Raw genomic sequence first — 26,959 nt, 5'->3', positions numbered from 1 at the left:
GGTAGTTATCATATCATATGGTAGTCAGGATGGTAGTTGTCCTGACTCTCTCATGAACTGAGTGACTTTCAGCACATCACTTAATTTCTCTGAAGCCTGTTTATTGCCCTTAAGACTGAGCCATGCAGCATGTCCTGCTTTGAGAATGCTGTGGTTCTCAGGCAGGCACATTTAGAGGAATCCTGACCTAACTAGCTGAAGATCTGGCTCCTGGGACCCTGAGGAGGACAATGAACTGATGGGCTCTCCATCCCTGACCACCAAAACGAGCATCTAGTGTGAAACCTAGTAATATTTGTTCACTGAGAAAGTGGAGCTTTCTCATAGTAGACCCATTCTTCCCTCTTAATTTTTTGTGGGGATGAGGAATGGATTAGTCATCTATACGTTGAAAGCCAAACAGATCACACAAGTCACATCAAGGAGCTTCAGTGCCTGTCAATTTTCTTTGCAGTTTATCTTTAAAGACCCAAACGAAATAGTACAGGAGTGGGGGAGCGGTGAGTTTTAACTCAGTCTCTTTTGCTGTTAACAACTAGGTCACATCGCAACAGCCTCCTGCACCTCTCTCATCCCTGCCCCTTCCTTTTTCAATTTAAAATGTCACTGTCTGCTTTTCAACCTGATGAAAGTTATGGTGAGGCAGGGAGAGTTAATGACTGTAGATTGCTTTAAATTGAAAACCTGTGTAAGTCAAGAACCACCTTGACAGCTGAGTGCTTCCCTTGGAATAGCCTAAGTAATTAAGCTTAATATTTAAGCCAAGCATAAGGTCAGATGGAACCTATCCAGGTAGCGCTTTCTGAAAACCTAAAGAAACACAAAGCTGTACGTGTGTCCTTTAATAATGTGGTGGAATTGTGTATGAAGAAAGAGAGGCCAGCCTCAGAAAGGCCTCACCTTCTCTTACCAGAACAAATTCACCTAGCTGAACAAATGTTTCCTCCTCCTTGCCTGAATACAGACTATGCATATAGAAGAAAAACATACTTGATAAATAATAAGTACATGCTTATTTTTTGGACTCATCTCCAAAAAAGCAAAAGCATCTTATAATTCCAACATAAACGTTCTTTTATATAATATTTACATGTTATAGAACTGAAGACTTTGGGGGGAAAACTTGAAAAATATAAGATTCTGGAATTTTCTGTTTTGCAGTGTGCCTTATTAACCAGCACCTACAATTTTATCTTATTCCTTTTATCCAACTCAGCTTCTAGATTTCAATGAGAAAACATGAAGATGGCTTACACAAACCATTAGCCTCAACTTAAAACAGATCTTTAAAGAAACAACAATAACTATTTTCTTTAAAAAGCATTCCAAGTCAGGTTGCTTGGGTGCGCAGGCTGGAGATCTACAATTCTCTAGTCTTGTTTCTCTAGCTTGTTTTCACAAAGCTAGAGCTGCTTCTCTATGGCTCGCTGGTTAATATAAATGACAGAAGCTTGAATTCTGTTACAGTGAAAACATTCCAGCAAGTTCCCACTCCCCACCCGACCCTTGCTAATAAGCAAGTAACCAGATAACACGGCATAAGAGTCTCCTCTTTGATATACCAGAGATGCTTGGGCATCAGTTATATGACCACCTACAGTTAATAGTCCTTGTTTTCCCTCTGGTTGAATTCAACGAGCTCATGAATATTTATAAATGTTATTCACTATGTGACTAAAAGGTGTGAACAGTGTTCAAGCTGATTCGGACTATTGTGAGAGACAGTCTTCCTTCCACTGTTTTAGATTTCCATACACTTAAATCTGTGGGGGAATCACATGAAACAGGACTCCGCCCTAATTATTCCAAGTGCTAAATAGTTACCTCCAGGTTCTGAAGTTTCCTGCTTCTGGGGAGAAAAAAAAAGAAAAAAACGTGAAAATGTGTGAAGATAGCCATCTAGTGGTTTTAGTGTGAAGTTTTACAAAATATCAGAAAACCATGCGTTTTATTTCTCAGACAGTATTAACCAAGTCTAGTAATGTGCAAACTTGCCCCAACGTTTCCTCTGAAAACACTTCCTCCCATAGCTGTGGGAGTTGGATGAGAACCCAGCACTGTCAGGGGTGCAGGGCAAGGAGCCCTGGAGCCCTTACAGGGTCCCCATCTCATTACACAGTAAAGGTAGCTTCCTGCAACATCCAAGCACAGGGCAGGTCAGCCAGGGAAGCCAGTGGAAACATTTGGAGTTTCATCTTTGCCTGCCCCCTGTCTTTCTATCCAGTAAGACTTCAAGCCTAGTTTTATGAGTTGCCTTGTGCCCCCCCCACCCCATCCCCTAGCAAAAATAAGTTGAAGTCCTCCCCCTGATACCTCAGGAGAGGGTCTGGTTTGGAAATATGGTCATTGAAGAGGAGATTAAACAGTCATACTGTAGTAGAGAAGGTCCCTAATCCAACATGACTGCCGTCCCCGTACAGAGACAACTAGCTTGCAGAGACTGAGACACGGGGAGAACACCACGTGACCATGAAGGCAGACAGTGGATTTATGGTGGCTTGAGGCCAGAGAACACCAGAGTTGGCCAGCAAACTATCAGAAGCTAGGAATAAACAAGGAAGGATCTTACAGGTTTGAAGGAATGTGGTCCTGCTGACATCCTGATTTCAAATGTCTAGTTTTCAGAACCAGGAGACAATACATTTCTGTTGAAAGTGCACCCAGTTTGTGGCACTTGTCATGGAAGCCCAGCAAATGAACACACTTCACCTTTCTCCTCTTGTGCCTCTTTCATCCTTGCTAAGCTCTCATACTCCAGACAAACAGGCATAGTTGTCATTGTTTGCTGGCTGCTCTCCCAAGTGTCAGGCTCTCCCTTCACAATGCCAGGTTGATCTTTTTAGACTATGATTCTGATTAGGTCATTCACCTGGCTTCCCTGTCATATAAAAACTGAGTGTCTTCAGCCAAACATTCCAAACTCCTCTTGATCTGGTTCCTTCCAGCTCACCTTCCGTTATTTAGCTCAAATATTTCAGCCACATTAAACTAGTCACTGGTATCTGTCACTGCTCCTTTCCCACTTCTGTGATCATGGATTTTGTCCCCCTTGTCTTCATCAGAATCAAACAGTACTTCTTGGGGGCAGGTGGGGGAATCTTCATTCATTTCCAACAAGAATTTTAAGAAGGTCTCAACAATTTCTCAGTTCTCTGAATTCTTACAGCTCTTTGCCCTTACCTCTCAGATGATATCTTTCTTTTTCCATCTTGTGCTGTAAGTAATCACAGTCTTTAATGCTTCAATTCACTCAGTAATCAGTAAATTTTTCTGAGTAGGGACCATCTCTACATGTCCCCAATGTTGTATATGTCAAAACATAACTGGATAAATGATGCCCTGTAAAGGAATGATTGAATAAATGTTGCCTTTTCTTTAATGTCTAGGGCATGGTCAGACCATCTGTTCACTTCATTTAATATCATGCTCTCCCTTGACCTCCCTGTTCTGGCCACAGTGGCCTTTAAGTTTGTCTTACCTGGCTCCTCTGCCCCAGTCTGCACCCAGAGGTCTTTCTTCCTGGAACACATATCCCTGCTCAAATATCCAGTTAACTTCTCCCTGAGATTTAAGCTCAACCATCACTTCTACAATAGGGGTTTTGTTCATCTTTCTGACTAAATCAAGTTCCTATTGTGTGACCTCTCATCTGTGATGCTCACCACGAGTTCACCTGTACATTTATGGGCATGATAATTTGGTTAATAGGCATCTTCCCTATGAATAGTAATCTCCATAAGGACAGAGACAGGTGGGAAAGTATTTGCCTTAGGTCACTACTGTATGCCTTTCATATTTCAGAAGCTCAATAAATATTTGTGTAGAAAACAAAGGAGTAGTTGAGTGTATCTGCATGGGTATATATGCAAATAGTCTATTAGAATTAGAATTTTCTAAGCTAGTATCCAGTAGGCAATAATTATAATATCTACCATATTTGTATCTACTATATGCTAGGCACAGAGTCTAATACTTTATGCATTCTATCTCATTTAATCCCGAAAATGATGCTATAAGTTAGCAATTGTATCCTTGTTTTACAGATGAGCAAACAGTGGTTCAGACAAGTAACTCAACCCAAGATCACACAGTTGTTAAATAGCAAAATTATGATTAAAAAGCCATATATTCCAAAACTAATTTTAAACACCATCCCAGAACTACAGAAGAAAATCAACATAGTACTCTTGATCCTTTTGACTATACATGATGAACATAAAAGACTGAGCAAATAGTGTTACATCCTTAAAGCCAAAACACTTACTAAAGAGTAGATTTCTCAGGGGATTGTTTCTTGTTCACAGAAAACCTCCATCTCCTGGCACATAGTAGGTGCTCAACATATAATGTGTTAAATGGATTTTTTTATTTTTGAAGTAGAGTTGGTAGCTCAGCTGGTAAAGAATCTGCCTGCAATGCAGGAGACCGAGTTCGATTCCTGGGTCGGGAAGATCTTCTAGAGAAGGGATAGGCTACCCACTCCAGTATTCTTGGGCTTCCCTGGTGGCTCAGATGGTAAAGAATCCGCCTTCAATGTGGGAGACCTGGATTTGATCCCAGGTTGGGAAGATCCCCTGGAGAAGGGCATGGCGACCCACTCCAGTATTCTTTCCTGGAGAATCCCCATGGGTGGAGTAGCCTGGTGGGCTGCAGTCCACCAGGTCGCAAAGAGTCAGACACAACTGAACAACTAAGCAAGCACAGAGTTAACTTATGATATTAGTTTCAGGTTTACAACATAGGGATTCACTATTTTTATAGTTTATACTCCATATAAAGATATTATAAAATATTGGTCATATTTTCCCTGTGCTGTACATTACATCCTTATATCTTATTCATTTTATACCCAGTCCTTCATACCTCTTCATCTCCCTCCCCGTCTCTTGCTCCTCCCCCCACCACTTCCCTCAATCAGAACCACTAGTTTGCTCTCTGTGAGTTGGTTTCTGTATTATAATATTCATTCATCTTATTTTTCAGATTCCACATATAAGTGAAAACATTTGTATTTGTATTCTCTGACTTATTTCACTTAGCATAATACACCCTCCAGGTCCATCCATGTTGCTGCAACATTTGTTAAATGGATTTAAACTTCAAACAAGGTTTGTCACATCAAAGAATGATAAACTGATAAATCCAGAGTCAAAATTCTGCTTTGAGAAAGCAAATAAAGGAGTAGGAAAGGGAAGAATAAGGAGACAGGGTTCAAAATTAGGGGCTCAGGGTCCTTTTGAGTCCCTAATGTGTTCTGATGTGCTATTTTGGGTGCTTTTTTAAAAAGTAAATGTTATCCCACTTAGACCTATAAAAACACCACCATTATATTATTTCTAAGTCACAGGTGAGAACTCTGATGCTCATGAAGGGTTTTAACATTTTTTTTAAGTTGCTTTTTTTTTCTTAATGAGGACCATTTTTAAAGTCTTTATTGAATTTGTTACACATTATTTCTGTTGTCTATAATCTGTTTTTGTTTTGTTTTTTGATCATGAGGAATCTTAGTTCTCCAACCAGGGATTGAACCCATACCCCTTGCATTGGAAGACAAAGTCTTAACCACTTGACCACCATGGAAGTCCTTCATGAAAGGTTTTAAACTTAGAGCTATATTGTTCCACATGCTACATGGTGGCCACCTCAATACAAATAGATGTTAAAGATGTTGACCAGTGAAATCACAAAAACGTGAAGGCTTCCACCTGTAAAGCTTGCAGAGTAACTCTGTGAGTTACTCAGAAGCCTGTTCTCCTGACTAACTTGGAAAATGAAGTTTTACCTGATTCTCAATTCTCATTACTTCTGTTTCTATTTTCCAACGTCAGCTATATTTGCACATAACCCTTCACAGTCCCTTTTTCTTTTTTTGAAAACTCTTGAGGAAAAGAAAATGGCTTATTGAAAATGGAAATGGTGTCAGGATCCTAATTTCTTCCAGAACAAACAGTCAATCCTTTTAACATGTTTACTGTAGTGAATGTCCAACAATCCACATCCCTTCATAGTGATAAAGAGAGTGACAAATAGCATTTTTCATGGAAATGACTAAGAATAATGTCTGGAGAATATTGAAACAATAACACTAAGTCCCATAATAATGCTGAACTACAAAGTTTATGAAATGTGGAACAATGGGAAACTCAGCTTTACATTGACTAAAATTTCAGATCCAACATCACATTATCTCCTCTACAAGGCAGTAAAGCAGTTCCAACTGCTCACTGAATTATTTCAAGGAAGTGGTACCATCTTCCTGGTATTGTCTGACCATTAAATTAGTTAACTCTTGGGACAATATTTCTCCTTCTACATATCATTTCTATATGCAGTCCCTCTTCTCACTCTTAGAATAGATAAGTGAATGTGAACGTGAAAGTCGTTCAGTCATGTCCAAATCTTTGTGACCCCACAAATTATACAGTCCATGGAATTCTCCAGGCCAGAATACTGAAGTGGGTAGCCTTTCTCTTCTCCAGGGGATCTTCCCAACCCAGGGATCGAACCCAGGTCTCCAGCATTGTGAGCAGATTCTTTACCATCTGAGCCACAGAGAATAGATAAAGCAGATGATGATTATCACCACTTTACAGATGAGGACAGTTAGGCTAGGACAGTAACAGCTCATCTAATAGCTCACAGCTAATGGGGCAGAGCAGGGACTGGAACCTGGTCTATTTAATTCCTATGCTTTCACCATGGCACCTCGCTACCTCCTAATAACACGCCACATAGAGGAAGATACTTACGTAAGAGTTTCCACACTAATGATTCCTTCCTAAAAAATGACCTTCAGAACATTACTCAGGAGAAAGTCGTGAGGACTCCGTAGGAGTATGAGTGAGGTTCATCACTGCTTGCCTGCAATGGAAAGTTTGCCATCAGCCAGCAAAGAACACTGCCCTGGAGGAGCTGAAGTTAATGCTGGCAAAATACTGAGAGTAGCAAGTGGCATAGTGTACATGGTATATAAGGAGTGTTCATCAAACGGACATACAAACACTTAAGTGCTCGGGCTTCCAAGTATTCTTTCTTTAAGCCTTCATCTCCACCAGCAGGGTAAACAATAACAAAATTAGTAATAATAACAATAATAATGATTGTTTATCTTACTGGCTAGTAACAGTTTTAATCCTCATTCAACTGTATAAAATACATTATTAGCCTCATTTTATGCCTGGGAAAACTGACATTAAACAACTCGTCCAAGCTACTTACAGCTATTAAGTGGACAGTTAAGATTCAATTGCCCTGTTTTACCAAACACAAGTCTGTGTGCCCCATGCAGAGTGAGGCCAAACAATACCAAAAGGTCAGATTTGGAGCAGAGGAAGGGTAACTGCAAGGCCATGCAAGGAGACAGGTGACTCATGCCTTTAAAACCCCAAACTCCCTGAAAGTTTACAGCAAAGCCCTCTCATAGGAGGGACATGATTAGTTGTTGCAAACTTCTTGGAGTCAGATCGTTTGTTCTTCAGGTCACGATGTTCCTGTAAACTTCCACAAAAGCACATGTTACTCTCTGTTCTGACAAGAAAGGGAAGGGGAGGCATTTAATTCTGTCTCCTTGCCTGCTTGTGGCTTTGAACTCTTAAATGCTGCAGGCAAAGTAACATTGTTACCCCTTATTTTACTTGTTCAAGGTCCCAAGGCTTGACTTTCATTCTTCAGGGTCCAGCCCTGGCTATGTCCATTTTCAGACCAGTACCCTGCCCAGCCTGGCGTGCTGCAGTCCATGGGGTCACAAAGAGTGGAGCACAATTCGGTGACTGAACAACAACAACCCTGCCCAGAAGCATTTGATCCACGCAGTCCAGGTCCTCCCTCCAGTGACCAGGCCCTGCTGAAGAGGCAGGTCTCACCTGGCGGTGCTCTCAGGGCCAGGTCCCCAGACTCTGCCCAGCTGTCATCACTGAGGAAGCCAGGCGCCCAGGACCCAGCCAGACCTCAGGCCCCTCAGACTCCCCAAACGAGGATGGGTCTCAAGCACTGTGAGCCAGGATGACTGCTGCCGCCATTAGGTTGCAGGGGATGGGGCAGAGGTTCACCACCACTTCAAGGTCTGGACCCACCCAGTGGGTGGCCATAGCGAGAGCTCTGCAGGACACAGCGCTCAGCCTGTCCCCGGGCCCCCAGCTCACCTGCCGGCCTGAGACCAGAAGGCCTGGAGTGCCCTTGGGAGAAGGCCACAATCTGCCTCTCACCACACTCACAGACACAAGGACCTCGGTCCAGCTGACTGTTGGCCAGGCTGGGTCTCTCACCACCACCGCTGAGGTGCTAATGGTCTCTGGGTAAAGGTCTTGTGCTGAAGGTCGTGATCTCACGCTAACACCCAGCTGTGCACCTGCCCCACCCCTAACACACTACTCTAAATCCCTTCCACTCGACCATGCTTCTTTCAGATCTAGTTAATTCAGTCCAGATAATAATTCAGTCATCAAATATTTCAGCCTCTAAACCTTTACTTTTCTTTCTTACTACTATTATTTTATTTTATTTATTTGGCTGCACTGTGTCTTAGTTGTGGCAGGCAGGATCTTCAATCTTCCTTGCATCATGCAGCATGTAGGATCTAGCTCCCTCAGTGAGGACAGCTGGGCAGAGTCTGGGGACCTGGCCCTGTGGGTACCGCCAGCTGAGACCTGCCTCTTCAGCCAGGCCTGGGCACTGGAGGGAGGACCCAGACTGAGTGCTAGATGAACACTCCTGGGCAGAGTTGTTATTGTTGTTCAGTCACTAAGTCATGTCTGACTGTTTGCACTCACTGACTGCAGCATGCCAGGTTGGGATCCAACCTTGGCCCCCTGCTTTGGGAGCGTGGAGTCTTAGCCACTGGACCACCAGAGAAGTCCCTCCTTTTCTTTTAAACTGTGTAGACCTAATGGTAAGGTATTCCATGGCTTTGTTGTGCCAGTTTCAGCATGACTACCTTCAGGCTGATATTTTGGCTGAACTAAAGCACAAAAAAGGTGCCAACCTTTTTTAAAATGAGGGAGTGTTTGCCTCTTCCAGTTTGATTTAGGGTCCTAGGAGTCCCCCAAGTCCCTTTAAAATGAATGTTCTTGAACCAAATGTATTAATACTTTGAATTGCCAACATCCACTGGATCATCGAAAAAGCAAGAGAGTTCCAGAAAAACATCTATTTCTGCTTTTTTGACTATGCCAAAGCCTTTGACTGTGTGGATCACAATCAACTGTGGAAAATTCTGAAAGAGATAGGAATACCAGGCCACCTGACCTGCCTCTTCAGAAACCTATATGCAGGTCAGGAAGCAACAGTTAGAACTGGACATGGAACAACAGACTGGTTCCAAATAGGAAAAGGAGTCCGTCAAAGTTGTATATTGTCACCCTGCTTATTTAACTTATATGCAGAGTACATCATGAGAAAGGCTGGGCTGGAAGAAGCACAACCTGGAATCAAGATTGCCAGGAGAAATATCAATCACCTCAAATATGCAGCGGAGAAGGCAATGGCACCCCACTCCAGTACTCTTGCCTGGAAAATCCCATGGACGGAGGAACCTGGTAGGCTGAAGTCCATGGGGTTGATAAGAGTCGGACACGACTGAGCAACTTCACTTTCACTTTCATGCATTGGAGAAGGAAATGGCAACCCACTCCAGTGTTCTTGCCTGGAGAATCCCAGGGACGGCAGAGCCTGGTGGGCTGCCGTCTATGGGGTCGCACAGAGTCGGACATGACTGAAGCGACTTAGCAGCAGCAGCAGCAAATATGCAGATGACACCACCCTTATGGCAGAAAGTGAAGAGGAATTAAAAAGCCCCTTGATGAAAGTGAAAGAGGAGAGTGAAAAAGTTGGCTTAAAGCTCAACATTCAGAAAACGAAGATCATGGCATCTGGTCCCATCACTTCATGGGAAATAGATGGGGAAACAGTGGAAACAGTGTCAGAGTTTATTTTTTGGGGCTCCAAAATCACTGCAGATGGTGACTGCAGCCATGAAATTAAAAGACGCTTACTCCTTGGAAGAAAAGTTATGACCAACCTAGATAGCATATTGAAAAGCAGAGACATTACTTTGCCAACAAAGGTCCGTATAGTCAAGGCTATGGTTTTTCCTGTGGTCCTGTATGGATGTGAGAGTTGGACTGTGAAGAAAGCTGAGCACCAAAGAATTGATGCTTTTGAACTGTGGTGTTGGAGAAGACTCTTGAGAGTTCCTTGGACTGTAAGGAGATCCAACCAGTCCATTCTGAAGATCAGCCCTGGGATTTCTTTGGAAGGAATGATGCTAAAGATGAAACAGAGTTGACTCATTGGAAAAGACTCTGATGCTGGGAGGGATTGGGGGCAGGAGGAGAAAGGGACGACATAGGATGAGATGGCTGGATGGCATCACTGACTCGATGGATGTGAGTCTGAGTGAACTCCAGGAGTTGGTGATGGACAGGGAGGCCTGGAGTACTGCAATTCATGGGGTCACAAAGAGTCGGACATGACTGAGAGGCTGAACTGAACTGAACTGAATGCACTTGGAGGAACTGATGTGTTCCTAAAGGAAGAAGGAATCTGGGGAATGGCGGTGAGATTCATCATCAACAAAATAGGAATAATCCAGCTGAAGCAAGGTGGGAGAGAGTGAGAGAGCCTAAGGGCCTCTTATACTCTCAAACCACAGCAAAAGCTTCTCAGGGCACATTGCAGCCATTCCCCAAAGTGATCTGCAGGACAGTCATCAGGCACTAGCCCATCAAAAATAAGGAGTGGGTTTGAGATGATGTATTTGAAATAATAAGCTGACAGAGGTCTTGGGAGCCAAGGTCTTAGGACCTGTATCTTCCCCAAAAGTGCCCTGAATTCAGCATTGTGTGTATTCCTCAGGAATGTGTTACTGCCTGTAGATGATCCATATGAGAAATTTTGTGCGATATCTGGACAGTCTCTTACAAAGACCCTGAAACCAATGTTCTAAAAAAGGTCAGTGGCCACTGCCTCAGAAGGATGTCAATCCTGGCTTTCCCTCCCAGAGAATTTTTTAAAAAACACTTGAGCCTTGAACAGTGCCAGGGGGTTTAGGGGTGCCAACCATCTGTTCAGTGGAAAATCCTCAATTTTATAGTCAGCCCTGGGTATCCTTTCTCAGTATCCATGGTTCTGCGTCAGAGTATTCAACCAACGCCAACCCTGCAGTACTGTAGTATTTACTATCGAAAAATATCTGCATATAAGTGGACCCACACGGTTGAAACCCATGTTGTTCAAGGATCAACTGTTGATGTATATATGACACCAACGCTTTGATGTATTATCTCATTTAGTCCTTAGAGGAGGTCTGCAAATAAGCATCAGGAGCCCCTGCTTGCAGTTCACGCAGTCATTCAACATATGTTAAACACTTACTGCATTTCAGGCACTGTGCTGGGGATACTGAAGTGATTAATACAAAGGCAGCCCCACCCCCTTGGAGTTCACTTTCCAAGCGAAGAAGGAAAAGTGAGGACGTGAGAAGATTTTAAAAATAGCAAGAGAGATAAAGGTTAAGGTCCTGAGAGAAGGATTCAGAAAGGGGACTTCTCCCCCAGCTCCCCTCTCTCCTACTTTTCCTATCTTACCCCCTGCAAGCTTCCGTCTCCCACCTCTTCTTCTCTCCTGATCTCCCCTCACCCACTCCTCCACCTGGCTCCCAGCACCTCCTATTTTCTCGTCTAGTTGCCCGAAGCAGGAGAGGGGAAGGGGGTGAAAGGGGATAGGGGACGAGGGTGGGGGGAGGTGCGGAAGAGATGTCCCCGCGAGCCTGCCCTCCACCTGCGGGCACAACGGTTTCTCTTTAGCCGCCTGTGCGCCCAACGCCCCTACTCGCTCCGCCGACCCTATGAGCAACAGACTGGCTCCAGAATGGGAAATGAGGCCAGTTACCCGGCGGAGATATGCTCTCACTTTGACGAAGATGAAATTAAAAGGCTGCGCAAGCGGTTTAAGAAGCTGGATTTGGACAGTTCCAGCGCTCTGAGCGTCAAAGAGTTCACGTCCATGCCGGAGCTGCAGGGGAACCCGCTGGCGCAGCGGGTGATCGACGTCTTCGACACCGACGGCGACGGACAGGTGGACTTCCGGGAATTCATCCTGGGGACCTCCCAGTTCAGCGTCCGGGGAGATGAGGAGCAGAAGCTGAGGTTTGCTTTCAGCATCTACGACATGGACAAAGACGGCTACATTTCCAACGGGGAGCTCTTCCAGGTGCTGAAGATGATGGTGGGGGACAACCTGAAAGACTGGCAGTTACAGCAGCTGGTGGACAAAACCATCATCCTCCTGGACAAAGACGGGGACGGGAAAATCTCCTTCCAGGAATTCAGTGCTGTGGTCAGAAGCCTGGAGGTCCACAAGCACTTGGTGACCATTGTGTGAGTTTTATAAGGTCGTCACTCAACAACAACTTTTTCTTTCTTCTCTATCTCTTTAAAGATCTGCCCAAGAGGCCCAGTAACTGCCATCTCTGATCTACTGGAAAGTGTCTCTCTTACTGAAGCAAGATCTTCCAGTCTCTTGACCACCTACCTCAGTGTTACTAACTCTTCTGCTCTCAATGATTCAAGATAATGCCCTGAGTTGGGGAGAACATGATGAAGGAGCATGGAGGGAAAAGAAAAGGAAACAGCTTTTATGAATGTATTTTTTTTTCTTTGTTTTGATTCAGAAACCAAACTACAAAGAGTGAAGAGAATTTTTAAAGTTTAAAAATAAGAAAATACATATATTTTCCTTTACTTCTCATGGTTTTATATATGGGGAAAAAATTCCCAAAAGGTGCTAGGTGAACTATTTTCATTTACTTGTGGTGTTCAAGCATCTTTTAACAGATGATTAATTACTTATTTTAGCAAGAGGGACGAATCTATTTCTCTTGGCTGAGCATCTTTTAATCACCTCTCTCTGGGCAACAAAAGCCCATCTTTCCCTTTTGAAAGCCTCAGACCACTCCCCACGGTACATCCAGAAATCCTAGAGCAAGTCCTATGGGCTAGGAATCCAGCTGGGTTCCTCCTGTCTCATTGCTCCAGCTCCTTTACAGTTTCTGTTCGGGCAGAAATTCAGAGGCCTTGTAAGAAAGGCTAAGACAAAATCCCCAGTCTATCAGTCTCAGTGGAGGTGGCTTTTCAGGCTTGACTGCCCACCACAGTATTAAGTTCAGTTAATGGGCCTTCCACACAACCAGGACAGAGAACTGCCTGGGAAGCTCACACATGCATGCATGCTCAGTTACTTTAGTCCTGTCCGTCTCTTTGACACCCTATAGACTGTAGCCCACCAGGCTCCTCCATCCATGGGATTCTCCAGGCAAGAATACTGGAGTGGGTTGCCATGTCCTGTTCCAGGGGATCTTCCTGAGTCAGGGATTGAACCCATATCTCCTGGGTCTCTTGAATTGCAGGCAGATTCTTTACTGCTGAGCCACCAGGGAAGCCCTTCCTGGGAAGCTCTCTCACCTCCAGTACCCAGTGGGAGAGAATGGGCCACACTCAGAGTCCTTCTTCCCACAGGCAGAAGTGGTGGTGATTCCAGCTGCAGTGGACTGTCCCCAGGATGTGGAAATGGTATTGCTCCTGGCATTCAAAAGATGCAGAGATGAACAGGTACACCTCTGCAGCAGGAGTGGATGCTGTCTACACTAACAAAACTTTTTTTAAATTTGACCTGGACCTGGCAGGGAAGTTGAGAGCCCTCTCATTGGGGGAAGCCTTGTCTCTAATGTAACATTCAGCCCAGAGTCCCTCACACCCTAATAAACCTGCAGCCAAGGGGTATGCTGGAGCTGTTCTTACTGGGTGAGAACAAAAGTGGGCACTTCCCTCCTCAATTCCATATTCAGTGATGTCATATCAATAGCTTCAGATCAGCCACTGTGGGAGTAGTAAGAACTCATGGAAAAGAGCAAAAAGTTGTAGTTGTTTTTGTTCTGCTTGTTTTGGAGAGTCAGTGTACCAGTAAGTACACTGTTCCTTGTACCCTAGATTTTACCAGCTCTCTGTGTCTCACTTACTACTGCCAGTTCCCAGGACAATGAGACATACTCTCCCTACATATACTAAGCCAAGGTACAAACCCTAGGTGATTTTTTTTTTTCAGGACAAGGAAGATCCATTTCTAGATTTACTATCTTTATATTTTGAAAAGGCTGGTAGCTAGTCTTGCTTCCCCCAAAAGTAGGACAAATAAACTCCCAAATTTCATTATTGGCACTATGCCATACTTTTTATTTTATAAATTACTTATGAGCCACAAAGAATAGATGTGCCTGCCCCTTAAATTCCTGTGTAGTCCTAAAAATAAATGTATCAATAATCAGTAAATGTTCCCGATCCTGTAGTTATACGAGTCTTACCCCCATTTCAAGGTGACATAGTGAAAAGACTCAGATACACCTGAGTTTGGATTCAGTTACAAATGGGTTTTTATCACAGTCACTTGTTATTAGCTGTGCAAGCCCAAGCACTTACTTAACCTCTCTCTGTCATTTCTCCTGGTTAAAATGAGGCTCCATCCCCAGGTTATTCTGAGAATTCCAAAAGATAAAACATGTTAAGTGCTAGTGCACAACACGTTCACTCTCCATGTCCTTTCGTCCTCTTTTACTCAATCAGAATATAAGGGAAAAGGGGGCCTCTGGGTTCCTTTTGAACCCTTACTTGGTACTTAGCCACACCTACTCTCAGATTAGCAGGACATTTGTGTATTCCTAATCCAGAAATGAAACAATGTCAAGGTCCTCTGCACCCTACAGGCTGGAATTCACAAGCTAATTGCTCAATCAGTCTACCTAATGTATTGGGTTGGACAAAATGTTTGTTTGGGTTTTTCCCACTAATGTCTTAGGAAAAACCTGAAGGAACTTTTTGGACAACCCAATAGTTAGCCAAGGCTTTGTGGCAGTGACCTTAAACTGTGCACCTGTTTCTAGCCTCTGCAACTGGAAAGATCTGATTGTATGAATATTTGGGAAAAAAGATCACATTTATTTTCATATTAGAATGCTTTGATTCTTCTCTGTTAATTGCCAAGTTGCCAACAAATCTCATTCTGTACAGTTCCTTGGAGTGATAATAGTATTTGATGCTTATTGAACAGCTGTTCTAGGCCCTATTACATTTGTTATACCATTTAATCATTGTAACAACATTGTGGGGTGGGTGCCTTCATCTCAGTTTTACAGATGATGCTATAGAGCGATCTAGAAGCTACCCCAAGGTATCCAGCTGGTGAGTGACAAAGCAAGGACTTGAACCATGCTCTCTGACCACAAATGGTGAGCTCCCTGCACTGCCTCCTATTTTTACGGCTTCTGTATTTACCTGCCTCAAATTATTCCTAAGATAATCAAACCAAGCTTCAATTTTTACAAAAAGATAATTGTTTATCAAGGAGAAAGGAGCTCCTACCTCCTTGGCCCTATGCATTGCAAAAAATTAAAAATATTAGGCAAGGCAATCTTAGATCATCTTCCACTTTCATCTCATCTTGAGAAATAAGTGACAGCATTTAGATTAAACTAGTAATAGCAACCAATATGCTTTGACGCTGCAGACATCAGTAACAATATGTTGTTGTGAATCCTATATTAATGGATTGTGTCTGCTCTGTACCATATGTTGCAATCCCCAAATCAACTAGACAATTTTTTTTGGAATGTAGCGGGAAAAATATGGCCTTAACATAGTTGATTTATTCTCTATATTGCTGTAAAGGAATCTTCAAGGAAAAATCTTCAGGAATTTTTTTTTATTACAAATCCCATTCTTCACTTACGCTATTGATTTTCTCTGTTAGGACTTAAAGTGTGTCATGAATCTGGCTATTGTCTTTTATCTATTTCCCATGCTTTGAAAAGGGAGAGGCTTGGGTGTTTGTAAGACAAGGTGGCATGGTGAAAAAGGAGTCAGGTTGGACTTTGCTGGCAGTCCAGTGGTTAAGACTCCACACTTCCAGTGCAGGGAACATTTCTATCCTTGGTCAGTGAACTAAGATCCCGCATGCCACACAGCACAGCCAAAAAAAAATTTTTTTAAGAGGTTGCTAGAGTTAGGATCAGAACTGGATGCATCTCCTTTTGTATTGGCTGCTGTAGCTGTCCCGCTGGCTGGTGATTGTGTGAACAGCAACAAACTATGTGTCTGCTTTAAAGCATCCGCTGGGTCATAGTGAAAAACCACAACACTGAAAGGACCCCAGAGTAGCAAAAGCTGTGTGGAGTAAAGATACAGCCTCACAGTTCTTAGACTAAAGCTGACCCCCAAGTAAATTTTGTTATTTTGCGTGGTGTTTGTTCTCACAAGGTTTTGTGTATATGTGTGTGCATGTGTATGTTACCAATATTTTTTTTATAGGATTTTAAGTAGAAATCAAAATCAGCATAAAGGAATGCAGCCCACCCCAGGATGGGTGTGGCCTTTTACTGGCTAAGGTACTTCTGCAACATGGAGCTGAAATTTTCTCAGTGAAGAGAAAGTCCACTCTTAGTTTAAAAAAAAAAAAAACGAGATGGATGAAGTGTTCATTATTTTTCAAAAACAAAGCAATTGGGGACTTGCCTGGTGGGCCAGTTGTTAAGAATCTACCTGCCAATGCAGGAAACACGGGTTTGATTTCTGGTCCAGGGAGCTTCCACATGCTGTGGGGTGACTGAGCCAATGCACTTCAACTGCGAGCCTGTGCTCTAGAGCCCGAGAGCTGCACCTGCTGGAGCCTGCACTCCTGGAGCCTGTGCTCCCTCACCAGAAGCCACTTCAGTGAGAAGCTGGAGCTCCACAACGAAGGACAGCCCCCGCTCACTGCAACTAGAGAAAGCCCTCACCCAGCAATGAAGACCTAGCACAGCCGAAAATAAATAATTTTAAAAAAATAAAGCAATTGGGCATAAAACTTCCCAATGACTATTTCCTAACAGTTATTTCTAACTGAACAATAGTGTTTCCAATAATCGAAACAAATGGAGTCATATAGAGTTCAAACATCTGTATAATAAAATCTAACAAAACAAACTTAACAGGAAAATTTTAAATGAAGAAATATATGTAATGTATTAGGAAAGGGCTTATTACTTTTCTTCAGTAAAAATCCTCACTTTTTCTGAAATGGATAATTGGGCAAATGATATAAATATATAATGTATACACAGGGAGATAGGAAAAACAAAATTCAAAAAATAATCTCAAAAATTGAACACATACAAATCAGAATAACCAAAATAGAAAAAAAAAATGATTAGTTGTAAAACAGAGTTGGCAAGGATGTTAATTAACATCCTGTGCACCAGGGCATCTTGGGAATCACTAGGAATGGTTTTCACACTCTTGAGAACTATTTCATACAACATAAGGCATCAGAACAGTTCCATCATCTAACCTGGTAATCCCATCCATTGCAATATATATCTCAAAGAAAGAATCAAAAGTGATTTTTAAACTGCTCTATGCAAAAGATGTTTTTATTGCATCAATATTTGTTATATATATGTATATATACTAAGCAATATTAAATATTTGACAGTTTGGGGATAAAGTGAATTATGATAAAATAATGGTTGCTAATATAAAGCCATTGAAGTTAATAAATAACTATAAATCAATATATTTTCAGATTAAGCTTTTTAAAAAGCATAATTATTAACATATAACAGAGTTTATAGCTCTGGAAAATATATTTGCAAATGGTCATAGTTTGGAAGAGACAATGAAGAACTGAAGATAATTGTTTATATAGGAAAATGATAATGTTGATTGCCTCAAAATTAATTTTTGGAAATATTTTTCTGAGTCATTTTATTAATACATTAAGGCTTTTCAAAAGACTGCACAATGGAGCTAATTTAGCACACTGAGCACCAGGTCCAAGGGTAAAAGATGGTTGCCCAAACCTAGAAGGGGCCAGAGCTCTGGGAGTACCAAGGTCAGAAAGGGGACGTGTCCTCAGCAACCTGGGCAGCGCCATGTTGAGGAGTCATTAAGCAGATTTCAGGTTAGAGGAGATAGAGGTGCCACATCCCCCAGGACGAGGGATGCAATGAGAAGTTCCTGCAGACCCTGGTTTTACTGTCCATCTAGATTATTTTCTCATCCATATGTGTGAGCACTGTTATTAATAACTTCACTCATGTAGCGTCTCCCTGGATTTTGCAAATCATCTCCTGTTTTGTTTCATGTTAAATGATCTTTCAGTCTGTCTTCATTGACGAGAAAGTTGCAGATTCTGTGAGTGAATACCTTCTTTCTACCTTTTCGTGATTGTTGTTACAAGTTTTTTAGAAATCCCCAATTATTACATCACCCAGTCTTGCCCCATTGTCTTCACCCAGGGAAACTCTCCCCTCTGGTAGCTCTCCTTGGTGCCTCTGGAGCCCTCACCTCATGCAGATGCAGGCCTCCGTCTTCTGTCCCCCTCCTCCTGCCTGGATAAAGGGCTATATGTATAGACACAATTAGTCTGCCAAGTTTTATTGAGCTACTGCTCTTCTGGGCAAAATATTGGGGTGGCAAAAAAAAAAAAAGGAAAAGGAAATCAGGTCTTCAAAATTAGAAACAGCATTTGCTTCCTCCCCATCCTGCTTCCAAGAATTTAGGAATTAGCCATATTTTATAGGCTCCACAACCTGCCTTTTTTTTTTTCTTTGTTGTTGTTATTCAGTCACTAAGTCGTGTCCAGCTCTTTGCGACCCCATAGACTGCAGCACTCCGGGCTTCCCTGTCCTTCACCGTCTTCTGGAGTTTGCTCAAACTCATGTCCATTGAGTCAGGGATGTCATCCAACCATTTTATCCTCTGTCTCCCCCTTCTTTTGCCCCCAATCTTTCCCAGCATCAGGGTCTTTTCCAATGAGTCAGCTCTTTGCATCAGGTAGCCAAAGTACTGGAGCTTTACCTCTCACTAAAACTGTTGTTCCTTCCCTATTTCAGCTCTCTAATTAAAGAAAAAAAATTGTTTTCAAACCAGGATTTGACTTTACAGACTCAGCAAATTTGTATATACAAAGTTTTAACACACCAGATCACTGAAAAAGAAAATGATTTCTCCTGGTTCTTTTAGCCTTAGTGCTCTGGGGGAAAGTACCTAATAGGTACTGGAATCCTTGAGAGTAACTGTAACTAAGTTATTTTTCAGGTATGTACTTGCTTTATTAAACATTTATTAGCACTTACTGTATACCAAGCCTCTGCTGCTGCTAGGTCACTTCAGTCATGTCCAACTCTGTGCGACCCCATAGACAGCAGCCCACCAGGCTCTCCCGTCCCTGGGATTCTCCAGGCAAGAACACTGGAGTGGATTGCCATTTCCTTCTCCAATGCATGAAAGTGAAAAGTGAAAGTGAAGTCGCTCATTCGTGTCCGACCCTCAGCTACCCCATGGACTGCAGCCTTCCAGGCTCCTCCATCCATGGGATTTTCCAGGCAAGAGTACTGGAGTGGGATGCCATTGCCTTCTCCGTACCAAGCCTCTAGAGACATGCAAAGAAAGGCAGACCTGTCAGAGAAATTTTCCTAGAAGGGGCTCACCCATTCATTTCAGTGTTCTGCAAGAGAAATAAAGGCTCTCTCAAAAGAGGTTATGTTGACACCTCAGAGCTAGAGGAGCTTTATGATCCTGAAGACACTGGAAATGATGGCTTCAACTACTTTCCAAGCCAAGTGCCTCTGCTTCAGATGTAAACTGGCTTACCTTGGGTCCTGTGCTTGGCCTCCTGTTAACAAGGAGTGGGGAGTCTGTGGTTGGTAGACACACCAAAACCACATGAAGTAGGGAAGGGCCATTCCCCAAGGAAAGGATCCTAAGCAAATAAAGCCAACACATTTCCTGCAGAAGCCAGTTGAAATTTTACTGTGTAAAAAATCTCCAATTTTTTACTTTATTAATTGTTAATATGCTTTTCCTCCCAATTCCCCCAATAGGCCCCCAGATTGATGAACACTGGTGTTAGAAAGTCAGGATGGCAAGTCTATTAATTAAGAATATCAATCTCTTTCTCCATCACAGAATTATTCCAAAAATCTCTTGAGATCTATAAGACTTTTGGAAGGTGGAAATATATACATCAATTTATATTATACAAAGATTCTAGGTTTCATATGCTTTCATCCACTTATTCCAAAAAACACTTTTTGAGAACCTTATAAATGTTAGGCAGTGTTCTAGGCAACCAGGATATGCACTAGACAAATGAGCAGTTTTCCTGGTTTCTTGGAGCTTACATTCTCCTTGAGGGAAATAGACAGTAAATATATGTTATGTCAGGGACAAAATAAAACAAGGTAAGGAGAAGAGATTGAGTCCATGAGAAGAGGCTTCCCTGATAGTTCAGCCAGTAAAGAATCCACTTGTAATGCAAGAGACCCCAGTTCAATTCCTGGGTTGGGAAGATCTGCTGGAGAGGGACAGTCTACCCACTCCAGTATTCTGCCCTGGAGACTTCCATGGACTATACAGTCCATGGGGTCGCAAAGCATCAGACACAAATGAACAACTTTCACAGGAAAAGAGAGAGAGGATAGGATTTGCCTTTTTTTTTTCTTTTTAATTGTTTAAATCATGGTAAAAACAATTTGCCATTTTAACCATTTTTAAGTGTACAGTTCAATGCCATTTATTAAATTTACAGTGTTGTGCAATCATTTCCACTACATGTTTCCAAAATTTCTTTCATCATCCCAAAGAGAAACTCTGTAACTACTGAGCATAACTCCCCATTTTCCTCTAGCCCCAGCTCCTGATGAACTCTAATCTACTGATTATAAGCAGATGAATGGATAAACTAAATGTGGTATGTACATACAATGGAATATTTTTCAGCCATAGAAAGATTTGCCTTTTTAACCACAGTAGTTAAAGCAGATTTCACTGATAAGTAATGTTTGAGCAGAGACCCGCAGAGAGTAAGCAAAGGAGCATTGCTGGTTCCTGGTGGAAGAATTTGCAAGGCAAAGAGAACAGAAAATGAAGAGCCTCAAGCAGGAACAGCTGGATGGATTTAAGGGAAGTGAGGAAGCCCAAGCTGTGAGCAGAGTGAACAAGTGTGAGAAGAAGAATGTGAAGCTAGAGGTGTGCGACTAAGTCATGTAAGGTCCTGTGGGCCTTTGTAAGGGCTCTGACAGGTACTCTGGTTGAGGCCAAACATCATCACTGGGCACTGAGCACAGGAGTAACATATTTTGAGTTATCCTGGCTGCCTTGCAGAAGACAGACTGAAGGGGTCAGGGAACAATTCGGAAGCTATTTCTGTGGTCTAGGTGAGAGATGATGGTGACTTGGACCAGGGTGGTTGGTGGAGGTGGTAAGAAGTCATCAGATCCTGGACATACTTTGCAGACAGCATCCACCATATTTGCAGACATGCTAAGTACAGGATGCTAGAGAAAGGGAGGAATCTATGCTATTTAGCCTGAGAAATTGTGTGAAGAGAAGATTTCAGAAGGAAAATTAGAAGTTTATTTTGATGTGTCATTTTGAGATTCTATTAGATATCCAAGTAGACAGGCTGAGTCAGGAGTTGGGAATGATATAAATTTGGAAGTCATTGGTAAATAGATGGTATTTAAAGACATGGTCTGGATAAGAAAGTGAATGTAACTAAAGAACTGAAGTTATGCTAATATTTAAGGTCAGAAGGATGGGGAGGAACCAGCAGACAATACTGATATAGTACAAGGAGAGAGGATTCCTCAAAACAGTGAAGAAAAACATCAAAGAGGATGAAATAAGTTTCCAAGCTGATACATGAATAAGTTGAAAACTGACTCTTGGATTTGATGGCCATTGTTGGTTTTGACAGGATCCTAAGCCAGGGATTGAAAGCCTGATTGGAGTGGGTCCAAAAGAGAATGGGAGGAGAGGAATTGAAAACAATGAGTACAGACTCTTTAAAGGAGCAGAGAAATTGGATAGCTGCTGTATGTTGGAAGACGTGGACTGGGGGCTAGGGAGGCTTAGATTCTAGGATTTAACCAGTAACATCTGAGGCAAATGATGACTCAAATAGTTTATCTGCATTTCTTGCTGGAGTTTTCAGAACCTAGCCAGTCACCTAACCATCTGTCAGATGTTTCAAGGGCCCACAACCGAGCAAGAGGCAGAGGAGGGTTTACCAGCAACAGAATTGGTGATCTTGGCCTCTATGTCACCGGAAGCACTAATGATCTAAACAGAGACCACTCAGAATCTTTGATAATGGCATCACCCTTTATCTGAATCTAGTCTGTACCTAGAAATACGTTGGCTGGTAGATTTCCAGATGGTGAGAGGCTTTTCCATTATCTTGTATGAGACAAAACGAATAAATAAAACATTCCCACCTTATCCAAAAAGCCCAACCTGCTTCCCTAAATTTAATTAAAACATACTTAGACATTTGTTAGTGTTTAATATCTAATGTACAATGCATGGATTGCTATATATGACAATCCACCAATGATTTCTACATAATATGAACCATTTAAAACACCAGTTCTTTAATGCTTAATCAGTGGGTATTCATGCACGCATAATACAGAGTATGCTTGCCCTCCACAATGCAATGAATATGTTAATGTAAATGAACAATAAAATAAAATGTTAAAGAAATATAACACTATAAATAACATTTAGCAAAATAAAATAAGCAAGCAAGGCGATTTTTTGAGTGGTTACTTATTGATTAAAGAGGTAACTGAGAGAGACTGGATGGGCTAGAATGAGCCTGTGAAGAACTGAGTGAATCCATAAATGCCTGATATTTGCCCCACTCCAGTACTCTTGCCTGGAAAATCCCATGGATGGAGGAGCCTGGTAGGCTGCAGTCCATGGAGTCACGAAGAGTCGGACATGACTGAGCGACTTCCCTTTCACTTTCCACTTTCATGCCTTGGAGAAGGAAATGGCAACCCACTCCAGTGTTCTTGCCTGGAGAATCCCAGGGACGGCAGGGCCTGGTGGGCTGCCGTCTATGGGGTCACACACAGTTGGACACAACTGAAGTGACTTAGCAGCAGCAAATCCTGAGACAGTCTTCCCTCCTTGGCTCTTGAGACTCTAGAAGTGTGTGGCTGTGAGCTATCAAATGAATTGCAGATGAAGCAATGGGATAAAGAAAAAGAAATTCCACTCACATTTCTTTGCTTTCACTTATACAGCTCTCGACAACGTGAGACCGGGCTGTGATTGCATTTCTGAATATGAAGCTTCTATCCATGTCACTTGCAACAGTAATCATTATTTTGTCTGCATCACTTAAATTTATTTTAAAGATTTGACATTGAATATTCATTGCTCCTCTTCTTCTTCCTCTGACCAAGGATAAACGTCAAGTTGAGCAAGTTCCACTCTATCAGACAAAAAGATTTCACTTGTTAATGTGGGATAAATGCATATATTTAATGCATAGCACATTGAAGCAGGGTGGTCCTAGGAGAAGAACAGCTGAATTACCACTGCAGCAGTGCATCTTGTCAGTCAGGCTCAGACACAGTTTAAGCGTTTTTCACTGGTGCCCAAAGGCAGATTATAGGGGATTTGCAATCCAGAGGGTGAGTTTTGAATAAAATTTTTTGCAAGTTGTAACAGGGAATAGACAGTATGAGTTCAGACAGCAAGAGATGCTTCTGAAGGGTATTTGCTTCAAGGTAGCTCAGGCTTTAGCATCAGGCAATCCTGGATCCATAGCCTGGCCTCCTAGTTTTTAGCTTGTATGACATTGGGTATGGTAGTTAATGAACCTCAGTTTCCTTGATGTGAAATGGGGATAAAAATACTTAACTTACAATACTATTATCAGATCATAATATGCATGTATGGTGTCTGGCACACAGATGTCTAATTTAAGAAAAAACAACAGCAACTGCTTCTATAAGTCTATTAGTATGTGGGTGTAAACAATGGAAATTTAAAGAAAGAAGTGTGTAAAATAAACTGAATACAGCCTATTTGTTATTGGCGTAATAAGAGGAAAATAAGACTAATTATTGTTATGTACAAGTTAACAGAGGGGAACACCAAGTTTTAAAAGCAGGATGATTCACTGTAAGTTGCATTTTTCTTCTTCATCTTGGCAGCACGTTATAAGAAGCAGCACCAGTCTGTTCAGTCTTTTGCTGAGTGTTCAATGCTGTTCAAGTCCCAAATGAATTTGCCCAGTGTGTTCTTCATCCACAGCAGTAGTAACTCATCGAATCCTTCTGTAATAGCTGTATCCGGTACACATTACTACAGGTCCAGGCTGAGGGCTATTTTCAAACACATTTGTATATATTTTCTGGAGGTCAGGTTGGTCATCACATGTACAGAGATGTCCCGGGAAAAGCTCTAGTAGCTGAGTACCCCTCATGCCTGATAAACTGCTCACCTTCCCTACACCAGCACTCCTGTTCCTTCAGGCTGGGCTTCTTTCATTCTCAGTGCCCCAGTCTCGGGAACCTGGGGCATGCTCTATGCCCCTGTTCACCCCTAGTCTTTCCTTCTCCAGGGATCCTAACACACATCTTTGGTCCAGAGCCATTGCCAAAAGTAGTATCATGGAGGAAAAGAGATCCCATGGCCCCGCCTCCCCCAAAGCTTGAAATCTCCAAGCTCTGCCTCTGAGCCTGGTCCCCCACATAAACTTCCTGGGATACCGGGAGGTCTAGCCATGCCTGAGCCATCCTAACTGCCTGCTTCTCCAGGACTAGGGGTAGAGGAGAGGAGAGGAGAATGAAAGGAAAACTCCTTCAAGAGGATGGACGGATCACTCATGTCAGTTAAATGATGTGGTTAAGAGTGTAGGCTCTGGAGTCAGACTGCCTGCCTGGGTGTGAAGCCCCCTGACCTTTACCAGCTATGTGACTTTGGATGAGTCATTTAACTCTTGTTCCTAAGTTTCCTCATCTGTAAAATGGAGATGGTATCTCCCTCATAGGTCGCTGGGAAAATTAAGCAAGTTGCTACATTGATAAAGTGCTCAGAACTGCGCCTTCCACGTGTTAAATGCTAAATAATTATCAATGACGATAATGACCAAAAGCCTCCAGCAAAGGGATGACACTCGGGGTCCTTAGCATTGGCTTGTATGATCTTGGGTAAGGTGCTTAATCGAGCCTTGCCTAGGGCTGGCCTGTTCGTCCTCAGGATGCAGGGCCTCCTCATCCGACCCCTGAGCACAGCTATCCGTTCCACAAGCCCACAGATCAGTGTGCTGGAGGTTCGTGTTTTTGTCACATTCTTTGTTTCTGCTGCCCTCAGCTTGGAGTGCTACTTTCCCACCCAGCCTCCACATTCTACCTGTTTCATTTTAAGTCTTATCTCATGAGCCAGCTTCTCTGCAAAACCTGGGAAGCATGAATCAATGTATCATGGGGTATAAATGTTTGCTTTCTCCCTAGACTTGAGCTGATTGAAGGCAGGGACATAATCCTCCTAGCTCCACCCTCTGGTACTTGGGAGACTGCCTGGCACATAGTAGGCATTCAACAAATCAAATGTCTTTCTCCTGGATTGATTGGCCATCGATGTTAGTGACGAATACATATTTTGTAGAGACCGCCTGTAAATCCTTTAGCCTGTCACAGGTGTTAAAGTGATCGTTTTTATAGTTGCTCTTGTTATAGAGTAGAAAGCAACTGAACTTTGGAGCTAAACAAACATTGACTTATAGGCCAGCTTTGTCACATTAGTTTAGTTGAGGAAACTAAAGTCCTTGCCATTTTTAAGTGACAACTTAAAAACGGCAAGGACTTTAGTTTCCTCAACTATAAATTGTAGTTATAATAGCTATCTAAGCACACACACACACACAAAATAGTAAGCAATCAACAAGTAGGTCCCTTCTTTTTCTCCTCTGTGGCTGTCTAATTTTGTGACCTGGCTCAACTTCCTTCACTTTTCTGGTCCCAAGTTCCTCATCTTTAAAATGAGGACATTGAACTAGATGATATCCTATCCATGTTTCTGTCAGATCTAAATGAAAATTTTTATTGCGCTCATCATCTTTTCCCCTTAACTCTAACTCACTCTCTGTCCCTGGGAGAGATTCTTTCCTTGATAACTTTTTGATGTTTTAATATACTAAATTGTTTCCATTTTCAGTCTCTACCTCTATCTCTCAGTGTCCCTTTGACACCATAGCGTGGTCTAGACACAGGGCCTCTTCACGACTCCAGGAACCATTCAAACAGCAGCACCGTATGTGAGTAGCAGCCGCAGGAATTGTGCCGTGCAGCAGCCCTCAGTGCTGGCTGGATCCCCTGCGAAGTGTAGTATAGTGACACCTGCAGAGCGCACAGAGGAATGGTCTCCAGCTCTCCTCGGGTCCAGCAGAAAACGATGTGCATCTAAGAGGGACAAGCACGGGACCAGATGCAGCCTCCCGTTCGTGACCTTTCCTTTCCTGTTCTGCCACAGACGTTGCAGATGGGCATCAAACACTTCTCTGGACTCTTCATGCTGCTGTGCATTGGATTTGGTCTGTCCATCCTGACCACCATTGGTGAGCACATGGTGTACAGGCTGCTGCTGCCACGCATCAAGAACAAATCTAGGCTGCAATACTGGCTCCACACCAGTCAGGTGAGCGCTACCAGGCATCTCCCTCCAGTATTCTTAAGCATCAGAATTCCCAATAATGGGAAAATCCAGGGCCTCAAGTCAGAGTGACAAGTGACAGGTTATCAAGAGAACCAGGTGGTGTAGACACTCTTAGGATATAAGCTGGAACTCCCTCTATCCCATTAATGCACTTGCCCCTTAAATTAAGCTGTCCCATAATGCCCTTTCCTTCCATATAACCCTCCACTGTTGCTCAGAGTGGAAGCAACAGCCTTGTTGTTGTTGTTTAAATGTTTTGTTGTAAGCAGTTAGTTGCAAGAAATATAATTTCCAGCATTTTGGAAATATTGACTTTTTAAAATAAAACTGTTAAATCCATTTTCAAATTGTGTCCAGTAGGATCTAATAGAATAGGCTAAATAGACTGTAAATGCCTTAGGAGCAATAACCATTATTTC

The 26,959-nt window shown here is 42.6% G+C and overlaps 2 protein-coding genes across 2 annotated transcripts in view; both read left to right on the top strand.

Moving 5' to 3' along the window:
* Positions 1–26,959, top strand: part of GRIN3A (glutamate ionotropic receptor NMDA type subunit 3A) — a 212,291-nt gene that overhangs the window by 172,230 nt on the left and 13,102 nt on the right. Inside the window, exon 7 of the mRNA XM_025282153.3 lies at positions 26,358–26,522. Within this exon, the coding sequence (XP_025137938.2) occupies positions 26,358–26,522 (165 nt within the window). The remainder of the gene's footprint in view (positions 1–26,357; positions 26,523–26,959) is intronic.
* Positions 10,400–13,147, top strand: PPP3R2 (protein phosphatase 3 regulatory subunit B, beta). The gene has a single exon (XM_006067865.4). It carries the CDS (start codon positions 11,866–11,868, stop codon positions 12,376–12,378), a length of 513 nt encoding a protein of 170 aa, XP_006067927.1. The 5' UTR covers positions 10,400–11,865; the 3' UTR covers positions 12,379–13,147.

This window comes from Bubalus bubalis, chromosome 3 (genome assembly GCF_019923935.1).
Source record: "Bubalus bubalis isolate 160015118507 breed Murrah chromosome 3, NDDB_SH_1, whole genome shotgun sequence".
Classification (NCBI taxonomy): domain Eukaryota; kingdom Metazoa; phylum Chordata; class Mammalia; order Artiodactyla; family Bovidae; genus Bubalus; species Bubalus bubalis.
Note: the sequence above shows the minus strand (reverse complement) of the source record. Positions and strands in the feature narration are given on the sequence as shown.